Source organism: Colletotrichum higginsianum, chromosome 1 (genome assembly GCF_001672515.1).
Source record: "Colletotrichum higginsianum IMI 349063 chromosome 1, whole genome shotgun sequence".
Lineage (NCBI taxonomy): Eukaryota > Fungi > Ascomycota > Sordariomycetes > Glomerellales > Glomerellaceae > Colletotrichum > Colletotrichum higginsianum.
Window position 1 is genome coordinate 4,359,283 of NC_030954.1, and position 25,241 is coordinate 4,384,523.

Genomic DNA, 25,241 nt, shown 5'->3' on the forward strand with positions numbered 1-25,241 from the left:
GGGGAAGATTAGCTGCAGTTAACCATATAGTGTAGATAGAAACGCTGGTCTGATGTCATGAGAAATTGCGAGCTCAGCCAAGCAAATGTCTCAATCGAGCCGGGGGCAGTGGATGCGTCCCCTCCTAAGCTTTCAGCAACCGCGGGAGCTCCCCCCGGTCTCCAGAGCTCCCCTCCCCCCCAAGCTCCCTCCCCAGAAACACAAAACATTTCTTCCAACCTCGTCCCTTCATCCTCACGAACCCCCTCGACAACGTCAATTGTAGTCACACATAGCCTCCTCAACACCCTATTACACCACCACCAACACTACCTCAGCCTCATACAACGAACATCGCAATGGCTTTCCGTTTCGCAGCAAGAAGAATGGCCCTCGCGCGCCCCGCCGTCCCGGCTAGAGCCTTCCACTCGACGCCTCGCGCCTTTGTCAAGACGGGAGACGCCGTGCCCGACTTGGACGTGCTCGTAGAGAACTCGCCCGGCAACAAGGTCAACCTCGCCGAGGAGTTCGCCAAGGTCAACAACGGCCTCATCATCGGGGTCCCCGCCGCCTTCTCGCCCGCGTGTTCGGCGAGCCACATCCCCTCGTACATCAACCACCCCAAGCTCAAGGAGCAGGGCGCCGTGTTCGTCGTCTCAGTCAACGACCCCTTTGTGTACGTGTCTCGATGTATCGCCGAGGAGCGAAGGCCCGTGATGCTAACGGTTCAACAGGATGAAGGCTTGGGGTGACCAATTGGACCCGGCTGGCCAGACTGGCGTACGTTGACCCGCCGTTGATGCATACTGGTCGAATGCGCCATGGGGCGGCTGACACCGTAGCAGATCCGATTCCTCGGCGACCCCGCCGGCGAGTTTACCAAGTCGCTCGAGGTCGATTTTGACAGCAAAGCCATCTTTGGAAACGACCGCAGCAAGCGTTACACCCTCGTCATCGAGAACGGCAAGGTCAAGGAGGCTCACGTCGAGCCCGACAACATTGGCACCAAGGGTGAGATCATCCGGTCTGCGGCATGTTTGTTGAGGACGGCGGTGGCTAATCATATCTGCAGTCTCCTTGGCCGACAAGGTCCTTGGTTAAGGGAGGAACCTCGCCTATCGGCAGTTGACGGATGAGGACCTAGCAATATGTGTTTGGGATATAATCCACGATTGGATGCATGGCTGCGATGTATGATGAAGAAGGAATGCCTGTGCACCGAGACTCGGTTGCAACCGATACAGTTGAAAATCCTATTTGGCGCAAAACAAAACAGGCAACAGTCTAAACGTGCTCCCGTGGGTCGGCACGCGCGGTGACGAAGCTCCGTCTCCGTTTCATGGAACACACATTATGTGCACATGCTCGTTCATTCCCTTACCTGCAGCAGCCTCAGGAGGGACCACGGAACAATTGCTTGGTCCTCAACGGGCTGAATCGCTGGCTGGCTGGCTGGCTGGCCGGCCCGCATCGTTTGTGGACACCCGCCTCAGCCGGCGGCGACATCGGAGCCACTTGGTGCCGGGCCGCCCCGGCGTGACAAATGCAGGGGCGAAGCTGCGAGAAGGCGGCGAGCCCGAATGAATGTGGCATCATACCTTACCTAACTATCGATAAGCCAGCGAATGACTAAGGTGATGCCTGGTCAAGAAATTCCCGACAGGTCCCGCCCTGCTTATCGAGCGTCGGAGGCAAACCACAGCAAGTGGCGCTCAGGGCAGGCGTGTGAGTCGTTCAGTGTCATGCGCCCAACCAACTCACAACACCCACTACCCATCTCGCCCAAAGTCTGGCTGAGCATTGTCCAGAGACTTATTACTAGAAAAATTTGAGAATAGAGGCCCCCGCAAGGGCCTTGGCCATGGACCTGCCGGCTGTCGGACACGGTCGCTGCTGGCTAGACCAGACACTGACACTGACACAGAGACACGGAGGGGGGGGGGGGACATACCGCTGCTCTGCTCTGCCCCGTGCTGTACCGTGCCGTGCCGTGGTGCTGTGCTATGCCTTGTCTTGCCGTCGTGTCCTTAATTTCTGCTCCTGCTCAGCACCAATAACCGTGATCAAACCTCTCTACCCCTATGTACCGCAGAAAGCGCAGCATAGCAAAAGATTATAAGCCTATGCGGCCTGGTGACCTTGGGTTTTGTCCCCCTCCTGGGTGTTTGGGGGACCGCCAGACCCCGGTTCTTCGTTCCATCTGCAAATGCCAAGAAAGCAGGGTAGACACGCTGCTGGTACGTAGCATCGATAGCGCACGCTGGTGAGCCCCTCCAGTCAGTCAGTCAGTCAGTCAGTCAGTCAGTCAGCCAGCCAGCGAGCGAGCGAGCGAGTCCCTCTGCCCTGTGCAGTGGTGTCGTAGAGTGTGTCCTTACCCCTCCGAACAACAGCCCTCCCGGTGAGAGAGAGGAGAACAGCGGTACATTGGGTTTGGCGCGTGTCACCACCGAGACACAAGTCATTCGACGTCTTCTTACCCAGCGTACCCCCAGCGCACCCGTCTAACCAACACTTCCGTCATTGCTGGAAAACCCCCCCATTCAATAATTCAGTCAGTCTGCCTGCCTGCCAACCTTACCCACTCCTACTCATCCCACATCCCACACTCTCTGACCTGCCCGCTCTCACCCTCGCCCTTCCGCACTCCATCTCCGCATCCGTGGCCTGCCTGACCTTACACATCCGAATCACACGTCCACATCCACACCCACCATCCACAACCACAACCACATTCCCCCCCAAAAACCGCCGCCGCCGCCTTCGCTTTCCACACCGCAGGCGACTGACCGACGGCATCTTTCCTCTTCCTGACTAATCCCGTTGCCTGGCGATTCCCTTCCCTCTGTTGCCGCCCAGCAGACAATCTCGACCTTCCCGCCTTCCCCCATTTTGGCCTCGGTCTTGAATCATCGCAGCCTGCAACCCTCTCCGGAGTGACTCCCACGCCGCCATCGACCGACACAAGTAAACGAAACCCCTCCCTCTCCTCTATTGGTGTCTGGATTAGACCTCTGTTCCCGCCGCCGCACCTCCGCGTCCTGATATAAGCCTCCCCGTTTCCATCAGAGGAAACGCTTCCCTCGCCTCCATCTGCAGTCGGCACCATTCCTCCCACTACGCGGAAGCGAAAGGCCGCTGAGGCGACGATATCCTCCAATACCCAAGATACCTTGTCGAAGAAGAGGATCGCCTCAGCTGCCAAACAAGACGCTCCCCCGACCCCCCTCACCACCGCGAGTAACGGTATGGATTCTGAGGAAGACTTCATGTCGGCTCTTTCGAGCGAAGACGAGATTATGCAGGATGACAGTGGTGAGGACATGTCTGGCCCGGACGGTACGTCTCACACCCCGGCGCCTCAAAACGCACCTTTCTCTTTCGGCATATGCTAACTCGGTTGCCTTCCCCGCAGACTTCGACGAGGATGACTTCGACGACGAGCCTGACGCAGATCTGGGCATGATCAAAGACTCCGACTCAAAGAAGAGAGTTGCCTACGACATTTCTTTCAAAGTCTACGAGCCCAAGGACATCCAACGCCAGCAGGATGACATGATCGACGAGGTCAACATGATTCTCAACATCCGCAAGGAGGACGTCGCGATATTGTTGCGCCACTTCAGATGGAACAAAGAGCGTCTAATCGAGGATTACATGGACGGTGCCAACAAGGTCCTGGAGGCTGCAGGACTCGGCTCCAACGTCACCGGCCCGCCCAAGCTCGAGGCCATTCCAGGCTTCATGTGCGACATCTGCTGTGAGGACGAGGACGGCCTTCAGACCTTCTCCCTCAAATGCGGCCACCGATACTGCGTTGACTGCTACCGCCACTACTTGACTCAGAAGATTCGCGAAGAGGGCGAGGCTGCTCGCATCCAGTGCCCTGCCGAGGGGTGCGGCCGCATCATCGACTCCAAGTCTTTGGATCTGCTGGTTGCCTCGGACCTTAACTCGCGTTACAATGAACTGCTAAACCGGACGTACGTGGAGGACAAGGACATACTTAAGTGGTGCCCGGCACCCGACTGCCCCAACGCTGTCGAGTGCGGCATCAAGAAGAAGGATCTGGATAGGATCGTTCCCACAGTCGCTTGTGGCTGCGGTCATCGCTTCTGCTTCGGCTGCATCCTCAACGATCACCAACCGGCACCATGCGAACTCGTCAAGAGATGGCTCAAGAAGTGCGCCGACGATTCAGAGACCGCCAACTGGATCTCGGCTAATACGAAGGAGTGCCCCAAATGCAACTCAACAATCGAGAAAAATGGTGGTTGCAACCACATGACGTGCCGCAAGTGCAAGCACGAGTTCTGCTGGATGTGTATGGGACTCTGGTCCGAGCATGGTACTAGCTGGTACAACTGCAACCGGTTCGAGGAGAAGAGCGGCACCGAGGCTCGCGATGCGCAAGCCAAGTCACGCATCTCCCTCGAACGGTATCTGCATTATTACAACCGCTATGCCAACCACGAGCAGTCCGCTAAGTTGGACAAGGATATTTACCACAAGACGGAAAAGAAGATGGTACAGCTCCAGACTGCCTCAGGCATGTCATGGATTGAGGTGCAGTACCTCAACCAGGCGTCACAGACCCTTCAGACATGCCGACAAACTCTCAAGTGGACATATGCCTTTGCGTTCTACCTGGCACGCAACAACTTGACCGAGATCTTCGAAGATAATCAAAAAGACCTTGAGATGGCCGTTGAGGCCTTGTCGGAAATGTTTGAAAAGCCCGTCACGGAGCTCTGCGACAAGAAACTGAAGGTGGATATCATGGACAAGACGTCGTATTGCAAGAAGCGGCGTATCATTCTGCTCGAAGACACTGCGGACAACCTAGCCAATGGTATGTTATGACTTGCCGGGTCCCTCAAGCGTAACCGTTATTAACATTTTCAGGACGATGGACGTTCAATGTCGACATACATGGCCCCTCACCAGCAGCCGCCACCAGCAGCCGCCGTTAAGAAGATTATGCAAACGGCGGGAGCGGTGTGCAGGCAGCTTCGACACGGCAATGACTTCTTTTGTGTCAATCACACCAATCTTCATGCACGTTTTGCCGCCTCCCTGTACTAGACATGGTTGGAAATGGTTGACCTGACGACCCCCGTCTCTGTGATGGAATTGGTGAGGGGGGTTGAAGGTGACTAGCGAGAACACGGACGGACATGGCAAACATGTGTCCACGCGGAAGACGGAGAAGCGTCGCATCACATTATGGATGCTTGAATTTCACTAGACTGCCAGGGACGGCATTATGGGAAGGCAAGGGACAACAGCGCATCATGAGCATTGTGTATGTTATAGGTCTTCAGGTTACCCGCCGCGTGTCCCAGGCACAGTGGCGAAGGGGTTTTTATGCATCATGCCATCTTCCTCCTCTGTTTTTTCTCTTCCTCCTTTTTCCTTCTTTTTTTGGGGGGTTTTTTTTTTTGGCTCCACCATGTTTCTCTAACCATTTCGCCCTCGTGACAGCCGACTTGATCCGTAGTCCTCTTTTTCTCACACCAAGATTGGAAAATCACCATGACTGGCACGCGAAAAGGGGGTTCGGTCCGTGTGGCCATCCATGGAGCCTCATCTCTCCCCTTCCATTTTTTCCTTCTCCTATTTCGTCTCCCCTTTCTTCTTTCGGGCTCGGGCTCGGACGTGGCTCCTGTCTGATCCGTGGCGCAGGGGTTGGCAGCGGACTCTCGTTTGGAGTGCGAAGACGAGGCCTAGGTTACCATCACTGCGGTTACGTGTATTCTGTAGGAGCCCTTTGCCTTCGCCATGGTGATGGTCTGTTTTTTTCAAGCGTCTCGAGTCTGGGTTTGGTGCTTAGAATGAGCATTTGGTTTGCAAACCAGTCCGTCGTCCGTTCTTGGTGAACCCGGATGAAATAGGACTGAAAGCCTGCTTCGAAGAAATGCTTCTCAGCCGTGAGATATTCCTACCATCAATCGTAAAACTCCTAAACCTTGGATAATTACAAAGCATACAAGAAACCGCCGGCTATCCCCCCCCTTTTCTCTCTTATGGCATGCTCTCTTCCGTAAAACCCTTTACCTCCCCCTCTGTTCCCAAGTGGCGCATGCTTAACACCGCGAGACATCAGAATAACCTCGCCGTTGTTGTTTATGGTAATTGATTCATACTACTAGCGTGTGTGAATTCTATCCCTCTCGCCCGAGATTGGGAAATGTTGTAGTCGCATGCTCCAGTGAATCGTCGACCGCCGGCCGACACATGGGCTTGCGCTTTGGATGATGCGTACTAGTTGAACGCCTGCTTTCCGCAATGAATAGTACAGAATAATGACACAACGTGTGTGGGTATCGCATCGAAAATTGTGGTTGTTGATAATCGTTCAGTTGTACACGAACCGAGAAAGGTTTAGAGCCTTGGGTCGCAAGTCCTCATCCGTCTCGCCGAGGTCCTGTGCGAAGATGTCGTCTTCATTCTCGCCGTCACTATCGTGAATGATCTGATCTTCGCTTCCGCACGGCGCGTTGAGAGCCTCGACCTCGGCCAGATCGACCTTGGGCAGGGGAACGAATGAAGGATTGACGGGAATCGACTTGAGAAGCCGGCTCTTCCGGGGGCTGCGCTTGGGGCTCCGCTGAATCGAACTCTTAGTGGGAGACAGAGGCCGACGGGCAGGCACGTTCTTGCGTTGCATGGCACGGGCTCCCATACGCTGGAGCGGAGTGAGGAGCGGAGTCGCTTGGGAGGAGGCAGCAGATGCAGGCATGCCAGCAGAGAAGGTGATGGACGATGCTGCAGTGGAGGGGGCGGCGGTCGAAGGCGTAAAGATAGAGGAGTGCTGGGAGACGGTGGTCGAAGGCGTATCAGGTTGACTGGAGGTGGCAGGGCTCGCCTGAGAGTTGAAGGCGAATCGTTGCAAAGATGTGCGTCGCGATGTCTTCTCCGGGAGAAGGGACGTGGACTCCTTCAGCTCGGTATCCTCCGCCTCGGATAGGTCGGTCTGCGGCGTCGATGCTGTTTCCTCCCCCTTGCTGAATTGGCTATCGGTACCGGCGGTCGCTTCCGTGCCCGTATCTGTGCTCTGGCTCTCTTCGAATACCGCGACTGATTTCGGCTTGGGGGCGTGCCATCCGTCAATGTCCGGGAGGTTGAGGAGCGCCTCGTCGATAGAGTCATCAGAGAAGAGAAAACTATCCTTCTTGCTCTTGTTGATGCTTCCACTCTTGGGGAAGAACTTGCTTTTTTGGGATTCCTCAAATTTGGTTTCGGTTACATCGTTGTCCGCACAGAGACGGACCTTCTTGGGTGGCCGTTGGGAGCTGCTTCTCATCAGAGCATCGATGTCACCCAATGTGTTTGCCGCATCACCCATGGTAATTCGACGGGACTCGTCAGAGCTCCCAGGGGCATTCTGTTCTAGGAGGTCCTGAATGGGTTCGGTCCGTCGTCGTATCAGGCGAGGAGAGGTGGTGGAACGGGCGGTTCGTGTGGGACGAGAGCTGGCGACTGGCTGAGACGATGCGCCTTCGACATATGGTCTGGGCAGTGGAAAGACCCGAGGAACGAGGCCGTTGTGGGTGAGGGCGGCAAGTCTTTCTGGATCGACAGAAAAGCAGTTGCGGTCCATCTCGCCCATTGGGATGCGCTGATGACCCTTGAAGTACGAATCGATGGGCTTTGTGGGCTGCCGCGTGCGAGTTGAAGAGGAAGACGTTGCAGCCGCCAGAGCCTCAGCAGACTGAGAATGTCTCCTCTTGGCATCCGTCTTCGAGCCTGGCATGGGCGCAGGGATAATCATCTCCTTCGTAATCGGGTTAACGTCTCCGACCGCAATAGCCGTGGCCAACTCGGGTTCGACATATCCACCGATGAACGGCATGTCCTCGACACCCTTGCCCTCCTCGGGTTCCGTCAGGCAGACCAATTGCTTCCTCTTCGGGCAGTAGACTCTCTGGTGGAGAAATGTCAGCTCGGCCTGGGCGAACCGCACCATGTAGTTCTCCGAAACGCGATGTTTCCCTTCGAACTGGATCATCCGAACCAATCGTTCGGGCGTCTTGTATTTGCGAATCATCCGGTACGCCGTCTTAAGACCCATGTTGCTGATACCCTCGAGGTAATCACAGCCGCTGAGGATAGCCATGTGGCGGAAGTCGGCGTCCGTCCAGCCCGTCAGAGAAACCTCCCGAACTGCGCAAAAGTCCCTCCGGTTGATCTCGATGCAGTTTCCGTACTGATCGAGCTTCGTCAAGAGGCGCTTGCAACCAAACACCAACAGATCCGAGTCCTCCGAGAGAATGCCGCCGATCAGGCCTTGGCGTTCGAGGTAGACGAGCTGAGAGTCGGCTTCGTACGGTGCAACGACGTACGGGACTTGTATCTTTTTCAATTCGTCGATGAGATTGCGAGCCATCTCCGGTGTGACGTCGATGGCCTTCTGAAACTCGAGGGCTGCTTGGGACGGCTTGCCCGCCTTCAGGAGCTCAATGGCCGATTTTTTACTCTCTTCGCGGCGTTTGGCACGGGATCCCTCGGTAGCGGCTTTGCTGGGCAAAAAGTCGCCGTCGAAGACCAGATATGGTGTGACGCCAAAATGCTTGAGCATCCTCACCCTGTGCATGGCGAAGTCGACATACCTGGTGCGGTGTCAGGTACACGGGGCATACAAACCAAGGGTGCGCAGCTCTCCAGAGTGCGAGATGCAGCGCATTGCTAATAAAGGGCCGCACTCACTTGCGGGTGGGGTTGCCTTTGGCCAGGTCAACCGCACAGGCAATGGCTCCGCGATGAAGCCATCCGTAGGCGTCGACGCCGAGCGTCTCGCCGGCGAACTTCTTCAACTCGGTTGGCCTGTGGATGGATTTGAGAAGCGGGAGAAGACCTAGGGTGGCGATAGTGAGCAACCTCGTCCGTCAGGCTGGAAGCAAGGGAGAGAAGAGAGGCAGTACCTGAGACGCCCATTGTCAATTCCGAGGCAACGAGAGCGACTCGCAGGCCCTCAAAGAAAGTACAAAAGTCGTCGGGCTCTCTCGAATCCGATTCACAGGCCAAGAAGCCAGGCAGACAAGGAACAACCAGTGTTCAATCCATTCGTCGAGGGGTTAGGCGCGTAAAGAGAGGGTTCGTGGAGACAATGGGGATAATCGGGTGTCGCCAAGTCAGGTGATCCGGAGGGGGAGGCGAATGTAAACAAAGCAATGGGAGGCGACCGACTCGTCAGACTTGGCCACGCGGAGAGGGGTTGCAAAATCTGACTGGGAGCTGCAAGAGACTTGAAATCAACAAAATTCACCACGAAGCTTGAGGTCGGAGGAGAGAGGGTGTGCAGGTGGAGTGTGAATCACGGCTTCCTGCACGAGAAAGGGACGGTGAATCGCCGGGGATGGTAAGAGGGGAGCTGGCCCTGGTATATTGGAACGCGGGTGTCCACAGCGCACCGCGTCAGGTCCATAATACCTATCGCGACTCTCGCTACCTTCTCTCTCTTTTTTCTGCTTTGGCAGGGCCCAGGCTAAGACCTAACCCCAAAGAGGACTAGCCCCACCGAGGCTTGGACTTCCTGAGAAACGTCACTGTGTCCCGATCCGGCCGAGGAGCCATTGGACCCTCCGCTCATTTTTAATGGAGCTTCCTTTTTTTTTTTGTCGTCCGTGCAGCGGTGCCGTCGCTGGATGTGATTTTCATCTGGTCGGGGGCACAGACCGACACTCACAGAGCAGACATCTTCGTTTTGATCTCCAGTTCAAGTTCAGCCTCAGTCTCAATCTTGACTGTCCCATACACTGGGTCTCTCACTTTAGACATACTGCAGGTGCACAATACCCACCCGACGTCAAGATGCCCTCAACATTACAAAAGGCCCGCAAGCACATTGCGAAGAAGCGCAACGGCCACGACCTGGCCCTGCATGAGTTCTCCAGAGACTCTAAGCGTCTTCACAAGGCGTCGATAAGAGACCAGAAGCTAGAGAAGCTCCATGCCTCAAGAAACAAGAAGGAACAGCCCTTGCGTAAGAAGTCACGAGTGTTTTAGGCTGCCAATACGGAACGAGTGAAAGCTGATGTACGCCAGTTGACCGTGCCCATTACTTCCAAAAGGCTGTCCAGGAAAAGGGACCTGGTCCGTTTGAGCTGCCCGCCGTACAGGAACTCATCCACAAGTCCGTCCATGAACTCGCGGTTCGCACCATCAAACACTGACATCAAGGCAGGTTTGTGCACCAATACGACGAAGAGTACGCTGAGGTCAAGAAAACCCGCCGGCCCGGGCGCCCTGCGAGCCCCAAGGAGGACCTGTTGAAGCAGAAGATTGCAAACCTGGAAGAGGAGTACAGGATCGGCTTCTGTCAGTAGCCACCGCATGGCGTCCTCCTTTCCAACCTTGCCTTCCTTCTCCTAACCCTGTCACAGACCTTCCTGACCTCCTGAATGAGTCTAACACCATCCTACTCGACCTCTGGGAGGGCTCATGGTCTTACCTGACCTCCGTCGCCTGGGTCAAAATCACAAACGACGGCACCATCAAGCAGTCCAGCTTTCCTCCCAAGGGCAGCTCCTGAGATGGTAGACATGATTGCGAAGGCGTTTTCGGCGTTTGGAGGGTCCGTACCAGGCCATTGGCAAGTTAGGCCATGGGACGGAAGAAATGGAAATATCCCAGCGATCTCTATTGAGGCAACAACAGGGACTTTGGTCGGCTTCAACTCCCGTATACGGGGTTCGGCACGGCGCAAGACTTGCGGGTGGTAGGCGCAAACTCTTCGCGGGCCATGTCTCAGACAAGCATGCGCTGTACCCAGAGTCTTGTTTGGCCAGCATGCAATTTTCTCCGGTTACATACAGCAGCCGTGCTAGTTCAGAAACGAAGGCAGGCGATTGCTCGGTCCGCATTAGACCCGTACGATCAGACCACTGGTTATTCGAATGTCCCAGAAGCTGCCTCATGGGCCGTCACACAAGGGGGCCGCGAGACCGCCAAACCCGGTGACCATGTGGCATCATGGGCATCGCGCCGCATCAACAGCAGTCTGGGAAGCGCACCATGCTAGGAGCTGGACTGCATCATGTAGAGAGCCAACGTGGTGACCTCGCTTGAAACACTGACGACAGGTGTGCCGTCAACGAGGCTCGCCGGCGCTACCTAGGACCTGACAGGGCGAAATTTAATCATCGTCCCCCAATCCATGCTCCTGATCGCTAGTGAACGAGTTTCCATGTTACACATCACAAATGACGATGATGCCAGCAGCCGCCGTTTTGATCTCTCGGTCCAGCCTCGAACCTATGCCGACTGACATCTTCCCACGATTCTCAGCATGCATCAATCTGTCCCAAGCCTCCTGGCCCAGACAACAGGAACCACGTTGTTCGCCAAGCGGAACATGGACGTCCGCCGTTGCCGTCTCTCCTTGCTCGGCACTCACAATCCATACTTCGTCGGTGCCATGTGCTACATTGTACAGCTGTCCCCGTCCCCATTCATCGCCTCCATGGACCTCGAAACGGTTACACGCTGGTAGGAATTATGTGGTTGGCATGGCCCCGTTGACTAGACTCGATCCAGACTTCTAGACCTTGGTGGCGAGAGGTGTTGTGGACGGCATTGTAATATGTCGCGAACTGAAGGATCGCTTGATGTAAGAAGCATATCGCGATACCGGTATCACAACCCTGACCGGGCCCTCGATGTACCGCCTAGTTGGAAAGTTTCATGCGACTCAATATCGTCCTGCTCTCTTCGCAGGCAAGTATATCCCCTCGCGGAATCGCTTGTCAATGAAACCCTCGTGATAGACAACATCGTCGTTCCCAGATACTCTGCTGCCGATCTTTCCAGCCTGATTCAGTTTGCTGCTCAGCGGAAGCATCCGCCAAACATCTTGCTAGCACCCAACAACCGTACTCTTGTTCTATTTCTCCAGTCCTCCCAACGTAAGCCTCGCTTGGAGTACGAGTTTTTTTTTTCTTCACGAATAGCTGACCCAGATAGCAATCATGTGTAAATACGTTACCCATCTCCGCGTCTGCAACATTTGCAGCCACCAAGACACGGTGCTCATATCAGAGAGGGCCTGCTTACCGGCTAAGAAGAACGGGGCCTTTGGAAGCTGCGAGGCTGGCATAAGCAGTGACAGCAACAACACACGCAACTACTGCTGGAAGTGCAAGGAAACAATCGGTCGAGTCCCTCGCCCGTCGCCGGCGTTACGACACGTCAATCTTCATTGAAGTCGTTGACAACTGTGGAAGTAACCTCCGCCCACTGGTCTGTCCGGTAGTATTCTGGTTGCAGGTCACTTAGGCACGTCTTAGCAATCTCAGTCATGAGTTCCGAAACTTGGCAAGATGTGAGTGATCGCGTGGTTTTTAGTTGCCGGTATGTCCTTTGCAGCATCGATATATGGCCAAAGGGTTGTCGATATGAGAGAGCCGCCCCAAGACTTCGCTTCCAAGACTCTGCAGAAAGAAGTCAAATGCTTGACGGACCCCTCTGATGCCCCATTGAGTCTAGCCCGTTTAATTGAGTATCATGCAGAATATGTGGGTGCATTCCAGGACCGAGTGGAGTTGTAGACGTTTTGGTGCCTGGATTCGAGAAGTGTTTGCAGATGCAGACGGGCCGGTCCCATTGCTGGCGGACGGACCGGTGGATCGTGGGATCGGATAAAGGTTCCGCCGGAATTTCTCATGTCTGACGCCAGAAAATTTGGGAGCTCCCCGGGCCGTCTGTCCAAAGCTACTACTGTTGCTGATCCAATCCTTTGCCATCACCCTTTCACAAAGCTTTTCCGTATCTCCTTGTCAAACTCTGTCTAGTATCTCAACAACCCCCTCAGAAACATATCGAAAATGCTCTCCATCAGATCCATTGCGCGCTCTGCGCCCAGAACCCTTACTCGCCTTTCCCTCAGACAGACCGCGGCGCGCCCCAGTGCCTTCATCAAGGCCTCCTCTTGGAGCGCCGCCGTCCAGACCCAGCGCGCATCTGCCTTCTCCAGCTCCGCTTTCAGGAAAGCGGCCGATGCTGAGACCGACGCGGAGCTCGTCGCCAAGCTCGAGAGCGAGCTGCAGTTCGAGGACGAGGTCAAGCAGAACGAGCAGCTCCCTGCGAGCGTCAAGGATTTCATCGACAACAGCCCTTTTGAAATCCACGACATCCCCGGCAAGGAGGAGGTCAAGCTTACGCGCAACTTTGGCGAGGAGAAGTATGTCTTGTGCATCTTCATGAACAGCTCTGCCAGGATTGCAGACTAACAACTACCGTCAGGATCACCGTCACTTTCTCCATTGCCGACTTGGCCAACTACGACCCCGAGATGTACGAGAACGACCGCGCTCTCGAGGACGAAGAGTTCGACTCCGATGTCCAGAACCCCAACAAGCAATCCGGCGTCCAGGCCTCTGGCGGTGCCCGCTCCGCCAATGCTGAGGAGCAGCTTGAGGAGGAAGAGGGCGACCTCGACGAGGCCGCTCCCCCTTGCCGTATGAGCATCGTCGTCGAGAAGCCTGGAAAGACCCCTGGCGCGCTCAACATCGACGCCACTGCCCAGGACGGCGCCATCGTCGTTGACAACATGTTCTACTACGAGGACGGCAAGCTTGCCCACGCTGCCAACGCCGAGCTCGCCCACGCCCGCGGTGACATCTACCCTGGCCCCCCCTTCGGCAGCCTCGACGAGGACCTGCAGATCCTGATGGAGCGCTACCTCGAGGAGCGCGGCATCACCCAGGCCCTGGCCGTCTTCGCGCCCGACTACATTGACGTCAAGGAGCAGCGCGAGTACGTCCGGTGGTTGAACAACGTCAAGGGTTTCGTCAGCGCCTAAGTCTTGGACAATCAGCACTCAACCGACACCCCACAAAACGGAGCCGAGGATCAAAAATATGGGAGGAAAGACTTGAATGATGTATGATGGCGGACGCGCGCGCGTGTGCGCGAGAAGTGTAAGATGATACGAAACCACCCCTGCAAAAGGAAGCTTCTTCTTGGCTTGTCTCAAAAGCTGTTTCCACTCTGTAATGTACCATATCATGACCTGGCCGGCGTGCCGGTCGACATAACAAACTACATAATAACAAACCATTCTCCTGCACATCCTTTTTCCTGGGACCCTGAACGAGCTGGCCGGATCTTGCTCGTCTTGCCTGCTGCCTGACGCCTTGGCCTTCGTCCCCCTCCCGCCATCCTTCCCCTCGCCCCGACAGCCCTCCTTTGTTGTCGTCTTGTCCTGTCCGAACGACTTCTATGCCTTAGCAGACGCAGTACGTGAGGTTCGCTTTGGGTGAGAAGCCTGGGAGTCATCAACCGTGTTGCCAGCTTTGCTTTTAACGAGATCATTCAATACGAGAGTGAAGAAACCGTAATGACCAGCGGAAATCTCCTTGTCGTGAGGATGGATAGACATGACGATGGCATGGTTTGGGGCTCTTGATAACACTCGGTGACAGTGATCCGGAAGGGAGGAAGCAGTAAGGTGGCAGCTGGTTATGAATTGATGTAAAATATGTGTATGGAGCTCATCAGGTGAACCCTGAACGTCTGCTTTACTATCTGAGTCATAGAAGAAAGGAACTCTGGGCAGGGAAGAAACTTTGTCGAAGAAGGCTCAAGTCTAAATGTGTCAACTAGAAGTAAACATAATCCCGGTCCACAAAACGCATCCGCAAACCTTCCCGTGTCCCCAGGAACTCAACAGCAGGATGGTATTGAGAATTCCGGTTATACTCACTGACCATGACGCGGATTCCTCGACCCCAAAGCGGCCCCCAGAGATTGCACAGATCATTCAAACTATGCCCTTCGACGGCTACCCAGCTTTTCAGGATGGGGAAGAGACTTACTTCGATTGGTAACACCGTTCCCATAGGGGGCGGCCCGTCGGATGAGGGCTGTCTGAAGCGTACGGAGTATGTAGTCAGTATTCTGAGGTTGGGAAACCTCAAGACGGCCTCAACATGCCGGGGGGTCATCTCGAGCAGACCCCACATGTACTGGAATGCGGCGATCTGAACACTGTTAATGAGAGGCAGATCGGGGACCATGACGAGAGGGTTAAGCAGCGCTTCCTGCAGGTGAGTGTTCCCAAGATCCATTCTAAGCACAAAGACGTCGAACCTAGGACAGATCCACGTCAAGCTGAAGCACGGCCTCGACCCCGCCATCTGGAGCGACTGCTCGATCCGGGGGAAGCGTTGGTGAATCATCATTCGCGCTTGTCTACTGACGCGGGTGAGTGTGCGTAGGAGCTCGAAGCGCTTGAGGCATCTGGCGCGGTAACGATGCAAGGTCTCGTACCAGAGAGGGTTGAGGACCAGACGGTGGCTGGCATTGATCCCATTTAAGGCGCCGAGCTCCCATTGCATGACGTCCGTGAAGGCGTCATGCTCCGCAAGTTCGACGGCGCCCTCAACGATGCTCAGGAAGATTTCGGGGGGGATATAAACGCTGGGTACGAGCTGCGAAGACTCGGTGTCTTGGGGGGTGACAGAAGAAGACATCTTGGTCGAAAGGTGCCGTGTAAGAGCGAGTATGCTTGTAAACGAGTTCGGACTGGAGAATATGGCAGTGTCAGCAGAACATATACACTATAGTATCAAACCGTGGTGCAAGAGAATTGTAGTTGTTTAGTGAAGAAGCAAGGCAATCGTGGCTAGGAGAGTGAGGGCCGACATGATATATGCTACCGATTGACCTATTCCATCTGCCATGTACTCAAGTGTTTGAATTGCCGAAAGTCACGTACAGCGGTCTTTGATCTCGAATTCCATCTGGAGCCTCGATCAGCTGGGGCGATCCCGAGTGCAGAACAGTGGACACGATGAAGTGCTTGAACAATCCAGCTCAAGGCTGTCGTTTGGGAACAAAAGCATCAAAGCAGCACGATGCACGTAGCTTCGTGGCCGAATACCTTTTTTTCCAGCCCCCACGATCAAAGACTATGGCCCAGTTGTTCCAACAAAGACTCAACCATGACAATAGGGACTGTGTTTTAATCTACAAAGTGACGAAAAACAAGGACAGCCAACACCCTTGGTGCGACGCGGTGAGTCAACTTCATTGTAAGGGACAACAACATTTGACCATAGCAGCAAACGTCGGCTGTTTCCGTTGTTATGAAGAAGCAATGTTTGAAAAAATCGTCCTATGACTGTACGGAGCCAACCCAAATGTCTGTTATGACAACCTGACCACTGTCTGCAGACATCTACTTGTGATCCAATTCATCTCAGTAATCAGAACCAAGCAGCTAACATACAACTGATATGGGACAAGACATAAATACAGGCTTCGGTAGTCTTGCAACCGCATACCTCAAGCTCACGTTCTAATGGGTGAACAATCAAGCGCCATACGAGTGGTTGGGAAAAGCACGTCAGCAGCATACTCTTCATGCGGACTCTCACTGCACCGCTTGGATCAGATAATGAGGCATCGTAAAGCATTTTCGCTACGTTTCGTCAAGTGGTCGTGGAAACCCATCCACAGTCGCGGGATTGTGAAGAAGATCCGGCGTCTACACCCTGATCCCGTACTTGGTGATCTGATCACAGCCGTATCCGATATCGAAGGCGCTTGAAGAAGTAAACCTTGAAGCCCAAGTACAGAAAAAGATGTCCAAGAATGGAAGAAAAGAGTAGAGTGTTCGGCCCAGCCAAGCTACCAGAACAGGGTCCCTGCCACATTGTTGCCTTCTTTATCTCTTCGTCCTCCACACAGCCCTGCCAGTGGGGAGGGTCATTGATGGGTAGACGTCTAGTAGGGCTTCTGGCCGATGCTGTCGAGTTGGTTAGCCTTCTGTTATCTGAGCGAAACATGTGTCTTGGAGAGGCTTACAAGTTGCCGGGGGGCGAGTAGCGGGCGACAACGTAGGTGCCCTGGGAGTTGGTGGCGAGCGCCATGCCAACCTTGGTGGTGCTCTTCCAGACGATCTGGGTGTAGTGGCCGAAGCCCATGTAGTTGGAGGAGCTGATGGTCTCGCCGTTGTAGTCGGACTTCTCCGAGATCCAGGCGTTGGCGGCGTTGACGTAGGGGCTGTCGGTGTTGGACTGCATGTACAGGTTCTCGCCCTGGTCGGCGGTCTGAGAGTGCGTCAGGGAGCCGACGGAGAGCAGGTGGGTGGCCCACTCCTGGGCGCCGGCGGCGAGGGAATCGTCCCACTCGAGAGCCGGGACGCCGACCTCGGTGCGGGCGGCGTTGTGGGCGTCGAGGGCGGCCTTCTGGTCGGCAGTCAGACCGGAGGAGCCGCTGGAAGGAGCGGTGGTGGCGGCGGGGGCGGGGGTGGTGGTGGCGGCGACCTCTTCGACGGGGGCAGCATCGGGGGTCGGGACGACGGCCGGGGCCGTGGCCGTGGGAGCGGGAACGGTAATGGTGGAGGTCACGGCGCCCCACTTTCCGCCACCGAAGTTACCCCAGCCCCAGTAGGAGCCGGAAGGGCGGTCGGCTCTGTAGGCGGCGGCCTGGGTGGCCAGGGCGGCAACGGCAACAGCGGAGAAACGCATTTTGGTAGGGGTTTTTATATTTTGGCGTTTGGGGAGGGGAAAAAAGGGTCGAAATCACCGGGATTCTTGGATCTTGAAGGAGTGAACGGAGGATGGAACCTGCCAAGGCGTCGATAAAGCAACCGCTGAGGGTGGGAAAGGAGTGACAGACGCAAAAGGTCGAAGAAGTTGTACCTTGGGTGAGGAGGGGAGCGAGTCGAAACAAAAAACGAGGACGACCGACCCGGGAGGTTATATACATTACGCACTCATTCACTATTGCTTGCTCTGTTTCCTTGTTTGCCTCCACCACCCACCCATCCTGCTGAGGTCGGAGGATTTTGCCGCTGCGGTATTAAACATGAGACGCGCGGTGATCTCCCGTATGCAAGCCTCCACATCAGAGATATTAAAACGGAAGACTGGCGTCTCACCATGCCGCCCTTTGAGCGAAAGCACTTGCGAATGACCGAATTTCCTTGGAATCTAATAGGGCCGGGGGAGGGGGGTTTGCGGTCCTTAGTGCGCCTTTTCTTCTATGTACATTTTACACACTAACAACGTGCAGGTTGTCCCAGGGCCGCGGAAGCGCGGGAGTTGGAAAAAGGCCTCGGGGATAATGGACATTGTCACATTGTGCGTATTATGGGCCTCTGGCTGACATACATTGGAAACAACCCCGGATGCGTGGTTTTTAAAAAAAACGACTCCTTGCCTTGTTTCCCCCTCCCTGGTAAGATTGTCCCTCACACCACCACCACCACCACTACTCAAGCTTCTTCAAGGATTTCTCTGGGACGTAGCCCTACCAGATTATGTCACATCAGTGGATTGCGTCGCTGCCGGTAAATGGAAGGGACGCCATGTGGGGCCAAGTGTGCGGTCCAGAACCAAGTTCCGCCAGGGATGACATTTCACAACTCCTGCCGTCTCGTCCAAGTCTCCCTCGTCTCAAGACCGGTCTCTGGTCTCTGGTTCGGGCTCGGGCTCCCTTGTTGCCTCGGGAGACCTTAAGCTGGCCGCCGTCTCTCCCGACTGCTTGTTGACTTATCCAAGCAGCCTTGTTTTGGTTTTGTTCGCCTAACCCCGGGGGGCTACCCCCCACCTGTCATTTCTTTCTCCGACATTTAACATTTCCTCCCCTCGCCTATTGATTAATGTTGCAGTCGAGCGGGCACCGTTTATTATGCTTTGCAGATCCCGCCAGGCGGGATGAGAAGTTGAAAGGGCGCCGTGGCAGGAACTCCGTTCGCCTCCTGATGCCAATTCCACATGCGGGGTACGGCCAATCAACAAGTGTTTGCATTGCTTCTTTGTTCCATTGTTGAACAGCTTCAAACTCTAGCCTCGGCTGGGCTCGACTCAGGGGTAAAGTAAAGTAAAGCAAAAAAAAAAAAAAAAAAAAGGGTTGGCGCCGTACGGATGGATACCACTTTGCCAGCCGAGCCCAACGCATGCGCATGCGCATGCCGCCTGCTTTCGAGCTTCTTCTCCTTTCTCTCTTCTCCCGTTGCCCCGGGTTCGAGCCAATCCCAAACTTGGATAACATTTGCCAACCGCGGGGGCTTTCTGGCGGCCAAGGCTCGTGGTGGCGTCGCACGGGCCGGGCTGATGTTCCCACAGGGTCTGCGCCGTTGAATCCAGCTTGTCGGAAACGCCCCAGAGTCATGCAACGAGAGGCCTAGACCTTTGCGTGGTTCGTCCGATCTCCGTTGCGTTCTCTGCCTCTCTCTCTCTCTCTCTCTCTCTCTGTCTCTCCTGAGTACCTTCTCGCACTGTCTTCTTTTATCCTCCCCTTGCGTTGCACCATCTTCATCGCGGTCTATATGCCGCGTGTTATCGTCTCGTCGTGGTGGAACCCCGAGATTGCGAAATCGACTTGCCTGGTCTCAAACCTGGTTGCATCCCGCCACCTGCGCTCGAGAAACTCCCGACGTCCCTGACCACGCTCCGAACTATCTCCATGTCTGCCGCACTGGCTTCGTTATTTGTTACGAATGCACACAGCCCCGGTCACCTTCGCGGTACTTCTCCAGTTTGACCGACTTGATCAGGACCTCGTGAGCTTTGAATATCCGAGCTGTGTTTAGGTAGTTTTGCTGTTTGCTTCCCAAAACAACATGGTGCTTCCCAGGTCTTGCGTTTGTATTTTCTACTCAAGAGCCACACCACTCCTCCATGCGAATGCTTTCAATCACAGACTTGGAGGATTGTCCCACAGCGGAGGGGAACTGCTGCTTCTCATTTCGCTTCGGCTGTTCATACCCTCCTCCAGGACCATCGTCTGCTAGTGGCTGGACTCAGATCCCCCAAGTGCGGCCAACAACCGCGATCTTCGAACCAATCGTGAACTCTTTTTTTTTTTTTGGCTCTAAACATTGTCTTGACATTTGCCACTGGTTACGGCAAGGGCTTGGACGATCTGGGACACGGATGTGGCTGGCTGTGCTTGGTCTGTCGGTGGTGAGCTTGGTATTTACATCGGCGTCTGTGTGTTCAAGTCGTCCGTCGTGTACGCGTGTGTGTTGACAAACAAAGAGCAATCAGAAGTGCAACAAAAACCACATCTCCATGTTATACGCTTGTACTGTTCGCATCCAATAAACCACCCCGCCCGAGCGACATCGGTGACGAAAACCAGTCACAGCCGCCTTTTTTCTAAAGTTTATGCATCGGGGTGATGAGTGCAAAAGTAATTCTGGCTTTGTGCTCACCCTTTTCGTTTCGAGAAACTCGTGACAAACATCTCTTTGTTACCAAGATATCCGTCCGAGCTGCCGCATTGGTGATACCTGCCGGGATTGGGAGCCGGGGCACCTTCGGAGCAAGTCGGTCAGATGTGGGGCAAATCCGGGCACGCCGGGTCTGCCGGGCCCAGTCTGTTCTCACAGATGCTCACCACCTGCCGAGTGCACAGAATGGTAACAAAGGACACAAAACGATACCTCAAGCCAAACCATTCATATTTGATACCTGGAGATTAGAGTTGCATTGATGACCGATCAGACCACACCACGACGTCCGCGACGTAAACAAACGCCTCAAAAACGCTAAACACAACAGGCATCGCCAACAAGAGCGAAGAGACCGGGTCGGCGGTGACAGCCATGACCAGAAACGCTGCAGCTATCGTCGTTACCGCTGCCCATCCGGCGCGCTTCCTGCCTGTCGAGGTTCTGAAAACAATGCCGAAAGCATTGATCCAGAACGAGACCTCCAGGACAACCATTTGGGCGATCTGGACCTCGCAAGATCCCGGAGGGGGCAGGAACTCGCTGCGATAGGGATTCGGTTTTCGCCGCTTTGTCGTTGGATTGCACGTCTAGGGAAAGTCAGGAGGTTTCCGAAGGTAACGAACGTTTTTGTGTATGGACGAGGGCCTTACCGGCAATCGGTACCCCCAGTTTGTCAGATGGTCTACCGAAAAGTCCCTGACGGCGAGAAGGATAGCGGATGCGATTATCCAGGCGAGGAGCAGCCGGATCAACGCCGAAGCCTCCTCACGGAAGTCGAGTTCCCGCTGGCACGAGACCTCTGGCGAAGCAGACTCGATGTCATTGGTCTCGACGCAACGGCTCTCCGGCGAGCTTCCCTCGATTGACGGCACGGCGACTTTCGCGGCCTCGCATTGGGCGTCCCGTTCATGCATGATATATGGGGTGATCACCGAGACGATCCAGTGCTCCGAGTAAACTCTCAACGCTGAACTCCGAACTTTGGGTTTCCCTCCTCGCGGCGGCGGCAGACTCGTTGCTGGTCGATTGGAAGGACTCCTGGGCGGTCAAGCGAAGACGATGCGGTCCGTGAGAGTGCGGGGAGACCGCCCTTGTTATGGCTGCACGCCTCCGGCGCCTACGAGGATTTCCCTCTCCGCAACAACGCAAAATTAGGTCGGCTAGGGCGCCTGATGAGCCGACCATCTTGGACTGCCCGGATTCAGCCAAGGTGGCGGCGTGCGCCGCGTCTTCTTCGACCTCAGCCGCAAATTTCGGCGGTGGCAGGTAACCAGGCTCGGTCCCAGTTTGCGCCTACGATATGGCCATCATGTGACAAAAGAAACTGCCGCTTTATGCTAGATCACGACGGGCCTCCCTCCCCTCTTTGGAGAACCACCGTCGCTCCGAGCCACAACGCCAATAATCTGTATAGTCCAAGAATCAAACGTCAGCTAGTAGGCTAGACCTAGATAACCAGCCGCGGCTGTTTTCTCTAAATGTATGGGTAAATGCAAGACGCACGGGTTGTCAAAGACCTAGAACAGATGAACTGATTCGGTGACAATGACAAAGGGTTATCTCAAACAATGCCCTATCTTTAGTGTCAAGCAGATCAGATACTCGGTTTTGCCGCTTTCCTCGTGTCCTCATCAATGCATCACAGGAGTCGTCCACCCAATTCCGTCCAAAGGTCTTGCTTCTGCTAGCGTCTTTCACCGTTTACTCTGTCTTCACCTTCACCTATATTCCTCCATACACGACCACGGGGTACGGTAGAGTGAAACAGGGCGTCTCAGAAGAATGGTCGAGGCAGCACTACGTCATTCTCGCAGTGAAGCCCAGGGTGGCGAGTCCTCGTGGATTTTGGCAGAAGCATGAAGTCGGAGGAGCCGTACAGGGATGTCCAACTCCCGTTCAATACAACCAAGCCTTCCCTTTCCCAACCGAGCCGTCGCCGGGAGGCCTATAAGCTCACAAGCGCGATGTTCCAAAATTACGCTGTGCACCCGAGAAAACGAAGTAGATTCGCAGCCCCGTCCCCCCAACAGACTTTGGTGGTTGATTTCAGAACGCTCCCAGAAAGACTGAGCCAACTCCGGCTTTGTTATCCTCTGGCCGCAAAATCCCAACTCATCATCGACGCAACGCCGCAAAATAGACGTCTCGTGCATCCTTTCCGGGATCGCATCCTGAATGGAACAACATTGTGCCCAAACAGCTTTGCCCAAACGTACGGCGAATCACCGTCGATGCCGCGTCGATGCCGCGTCGATGCCGCGTCGTTGATCCCGTCATCCATCGGGACAGGAGCCGGGCCGGCCACGACCCACACGGATCCGAGCTCCGTCCCAACGACAACCTCGTCAGAAATTATTTTTTTAAAAACTAAAAGATCCGTCAAATTTGCCCAGGAAAGGGATAAGGGCGAATCAGTAAACAAGACGATTGCAGCCCCTTTCGTTCAGTCCACACAAACCTTACTTATTGGCTTTTGTTGCTTTTTCCACGCGCTGAACCAATAGCTTCCCATCGTTCATCCGCTGTCCCTCTCTGCAACGGCCATCTCATCTTGCCGCCGAACCTTGCCGTGCCCCTTCGGTTCGCGAGCGAATCCCTAGGCCAGGCACGACAGACACCGTGATCTCGTCCCCTAGCGCTATTGCGCCATGGCATGTGGTGCGCAGCGTTGATATAATATATTAATAAAGAAAGACCCATCTAAAATGTTCCCGACGCCTAACCTTCCTCGGAAGGCTTGTGTGTTTGTGTATGTATAACCTTTGTCGACATCCCCAACCCCCTCTCGTCTGGGCGGAGGGCCACACTGAAGCGAACGATACGTCCTTTCTCTCCAACTCTCAGTTAACTCCAATAATCTTCCGCGCAATGCGACCCAACACCCCCGAAACCGTTGAGGATAGCCCCATCTAATCGGTGTGCGGAAGATAGGTGGGGGTCCTTCAAGTAAGGGGCAATGACAAAAGATGGAAAAAAAAGCGATGCACACACCCACCCACCCTCTTCAAAAACTGTAAACCAATTTCGGCGTCATGGCATAGGCCGTCGAGTCAGAGTCAAAACCAAAATCAAGACCAGGGACCGTGATCTCTCCAAGTCCCGAAACCCGACGAAGACCAAGAAGAGAAGGAAGAAGGTATGGAAGAAAAGAGAGAAAGAAAAAGCCTGATGCAGCAGCTCCAGCGCTGAATGTATGCCCTTCTAGTCCCAGCTCGACATCTCTCACGTAAAATTCCTTGGACTAAACTTGACACAACTGTCCGACAGATGGGAGTCTTATACGATGCCGCTCATGTCCCAGTCGGCCTTCTGCGCCCGCGCGAGCACCTCGCGGCCCTTTTCCGTCAGCTCGGGCTTGCCGCCTTGATCTGTCACCTGCTCGAAAAAGACTGGTTTGAAGACCTCGCCGGTGCGCTCGCGCTCGCGCGCCAGCTCACGCTGCCGCTCCTCGAGCTCGACCTTGACCTGCGTAGCCCTGGAGAACTGCTTCGAGTGGATGGCCTCGGTGACGCCGCCCCACATCGTCAGGGACTCGTTCTCGAGCTGCTTCTCTTTCGGGGGTAGGACCTTAGGCGCAACACTGAGAGGGTTGAGGTCGATGATGGTATAGCGCGCCTCAGGCGGGTGCGAGTTCTGTCTTCGATCAGTATCCTGATGTGGATGTGAAAGGGCAGGGGATTAAGGAACGAAGAGATCACGTACAACTGGCTTGGGACCGAGCGTGAACTCAATCTTCTCGCGCCAAGGGCCGCTGAGGCGGGCGACGATGTCGGCCTCGGGCACGTCCTTGATGTTCACCTTGTCGTCGTTCTCAGGGTCGTATTTGAAGATGATGCCCTCGACGCGGTTCGTGGAGCGGCCGAGCCAGCCAGCTTCGACATAGTGCAGGATTGTCTTAAGCTTGGTCTGCGGACAAGTGATGTACGCCATCTCGCTGACGCTGACGCTCAGGCTTCCCCTAAGGATACCGCCGAGGTGAGCGGCGGGGTGGGTCAGACGATACGTCTCGCCACCGCGCTTCTCGAGCGTGACGAAGATGCCGAGGTTGTGCTCGCCGGGCAGGACGCGGACGCTAGTGCCGGTGAACTTGGCCGTGATCTGGTCAAAGCCGCGGGCGGAGAGGCCCTTCTCGGGACAGCTGATATGGAAGGCGCTGACGGGCGGGTGGTGGGAGGTCTGCTCGGTGAGGTACGAGATGCGGAGGAGCTTGCTATCGGGGGTCGAGGTTCCGTGTTGTGGGACGGACAACGAAGCGACCGATGCGTTCTTGTCACCCTTGGCAGACTTGAAGCTGGACGAGCTGCTGGCCGTGCCGCTGCCGGCGCCCTTGAGGGCCGTGGTGTTGATCTTGGGAGCATTGTCCTCGGTCTCCCAATTGCACTTTTGTACCATCGAGCATCAGCATGACGAGCTATGGAGTGGCTAGGCATTGCGCGGTCAGAGGGCGCAGAGACTCACTTACCCTAAAGAACTCTCCCAGGCACGAGTTGTATGGCTTGCACGGCTTGCCCTTGACGTACTTCAGATCCTTTGTGAACCAGAAGCGACAGACCTCGAGCATGCGGTCAAGAGGCTCGTCCGAGGTGCCAATGGCGACGAAGGCGTTGGGGGCATCGAGGTAGTTCCAGTATTCGAGGTTCGGCGTCGGCTCGAGCAATTGTGATGGCAGAGAGAAGCGCACGGCGGCGAGGTCAGCGACACCAATGAACCTGGAACGGAAGACGCAGTCGGTTAGCCAGGAGCTCGTCTGTTGGAAGGCTGCTTCTGTCTGGTTCTGCTTGATGGCGAGGCCGATGACGTTTTCTTCGCTGACGAGGAGATCGTGGCTCGTCGGCCATCACGCCGTGCCCGCGAGGCAGGGTGGTTCTCTTCCCCGTCCGTGCTGTCGCTGTCCCCTTCCCACTCTTCGCGGCGTACAGCGTGCGGCAGATGGATGCAAGGCAAGGCAGACCGCGCCCAAAGGGAATCAGCAGGGGGCATGGTGAACTCACTTCTTCAGGATACCGATAAAGGTCTTGAGCTTGGAGCCATCGCTCTGCGGCTCCTCGGGCGTATCGTGCGCAGCTGCAGCAGCCAT

General features: G+C 55.3%; 9 protein-coding genes across 9 annotated transcripts; 4 read left to right on the plus strand and 5 right to left on the minus strand.

Moving 5' to 3' along the window:
• Positions 1–338: 338 nt before the first annotated feature.
• On the plus strand, positions 339–1,080 carry CH63R_01286 (Redoxin; the record flags this gene model as incomplete). The annotated part of the gene is made up of 4 exons (XM_018296261.1): positions 339–655; positions 714–759; positions 825–990; positions 1,052–1,080. The coding sequence occupies 4 exons, from the start codon at positions 339–341 to the stop codon at positions 1,078–1,080; spliced, it is 558 nt and encodes a 185-aa protein (XP_018164623.1).
• Positions 1,081–3,224: 2,144 nt separating this feature from the next.
• CH63R_01287 (IBR domain-containing protein) lies at positions 3,225–4,949 on the plus strand (the record flags this gene model as incomplete). The annotated part of the gene is made up of 3 exons (XM_018296262.1): positions 3,225–3,315; positions 3,392–4,828; positions 4,882–4,949. 3 exons carry the CDS (start codon positions 3,225–3,227, stop codon positions 4,947–4,949), a joined length of 1,596 nt encoding a protein of 531 aa, XP_018164624.1.
• A 1,385-nt stretch (positions 4,950–6,334) lies between these two features.
• CH63R_01288 (Exo1 protein) lies at positions 6,335–8,913 on the minus strand (the record flags this gene model as incomplete). Its single annotated transcript, XM_018296263.1, has 3 exons — positions 6,335–8,588; positions 8,686–8,833; positions 8,901–8,913. 3 exons carry the CDS (start codon positions 8,911–8,913, stop codon positions 6,335–6,337), a joined length of 2,415 nt encoding a protein of 804 aa, XP_018164625.1.
• Positions 8,914–9,573: 660 nt separating this feature from the next.
• On the plus strand, positions 9,574–10,510 carry CH63R_01289 (uncharacterized protein; the record flags this gene model as incomplete). Its single annotated transcript, XM_018296264.1, has 4 exons — positions 9,574–9,961; positions 10,024–10,111; positions 10,163–10,296; positions 10,362–10,510. The coding sequence occupies 4 exons, from the start codon at positions 9,574–9,576 to the stop codon at positions 10,508–10,510; spliced, it is 759 nt and encodes a 252-aa protein (XP_018164626.1).
• A 2,290-nt stretch (positions 10,511–12,800) lies between these two features.
• On the plus strand, positions 12,801–13,777 carry CH63R_01290 (Regulatory protein suaprga1; the record flags this gene model as incomplete). The annotated part of the gene is made up of 2 exons (XM_018296265.1): positions 12,801–13,156; positions 13,219–13,777. The coding sequence occupies 2 exons, from the start codon at positions 12,801–12,803 to the stop codon at positions 13,775–13,777; spliced, it is 915 nt and encodes a 304-aa protein (XP_018164627.1).
• A 799-nt stretch (positions 13,778–14,576) lies between these two features.
• Positions 14,577–15,449, minus strand: CH63R_01291 (uncharacterized protein; the record flags this gene model as incomplete). Its single annotated transcript, XM_018296266.1, has 1 exon — positions 14,577–15,449. One exon carries the CDS (start codon positions 15,447–15,449, stop codon positions 14,577–14,579), a length of 873 nt encoding a protein of 290 aa, XP_018164628.1.
• A 1,255-nt stretch (positions 15,450–16,704) lies between these two features.
• On the minus strand, positions 16,705–17,450 carry CH63R_01292 (SCP-like extracellular protein; the record flags this gene model as incomplete). Its single annotated transcript, XM_018296267.1, has 2 exons — positions 16,705–16,726; positions 16,786–17,450. The coding sequence occupies 2 exons, from the start codon at positions 17,448–17,450 to the stop codon at positions 16,705–16,707; spliced, it is 687 nt and encodes a 228-aa protein (XP_018164629.1).
• Positions 17,451–20,409: 2,959 nt separating this feature from the next.
• Positions 20,410–21,078, minus strand: CH63R_01293 (uncharacterized protein; the record flags this gene model as incomplete). The annotated part of the gene is made up of 2 exons (XM_018296268.1): positions 20,410–20,751; positions 20,815–21,078. The coding sequence occupies 2 exons, from the start codon at positions 21,076–21,078 to the stop codon at positions 20,410–20,412; spliced, it is 606 nt and encodes a 201-aa protein (XP_018164630.1).
• Positions 21,079–23,440: 2,362 nt separating this feature from the next.
• On the minus strand, positions 23,441–25,241 carry CH63R_01294 (Oxysterol-binding family protein; the record flags this gene model as incomplete). The annotated part of the gene is made up of 4 exons (XM_018296269.1): positions 23,441–23,797; positions 23,867–24,544; positions 24,627–24,972; positions 25,156–25,241. The coding sequence occupies 4 exons, from the start codon at positions 25,239–25,241 to the stop codon at positions 23,441–23,443; spliced, it is 1,467 nt and encodes a 488-aa protein (XP_018164631.1).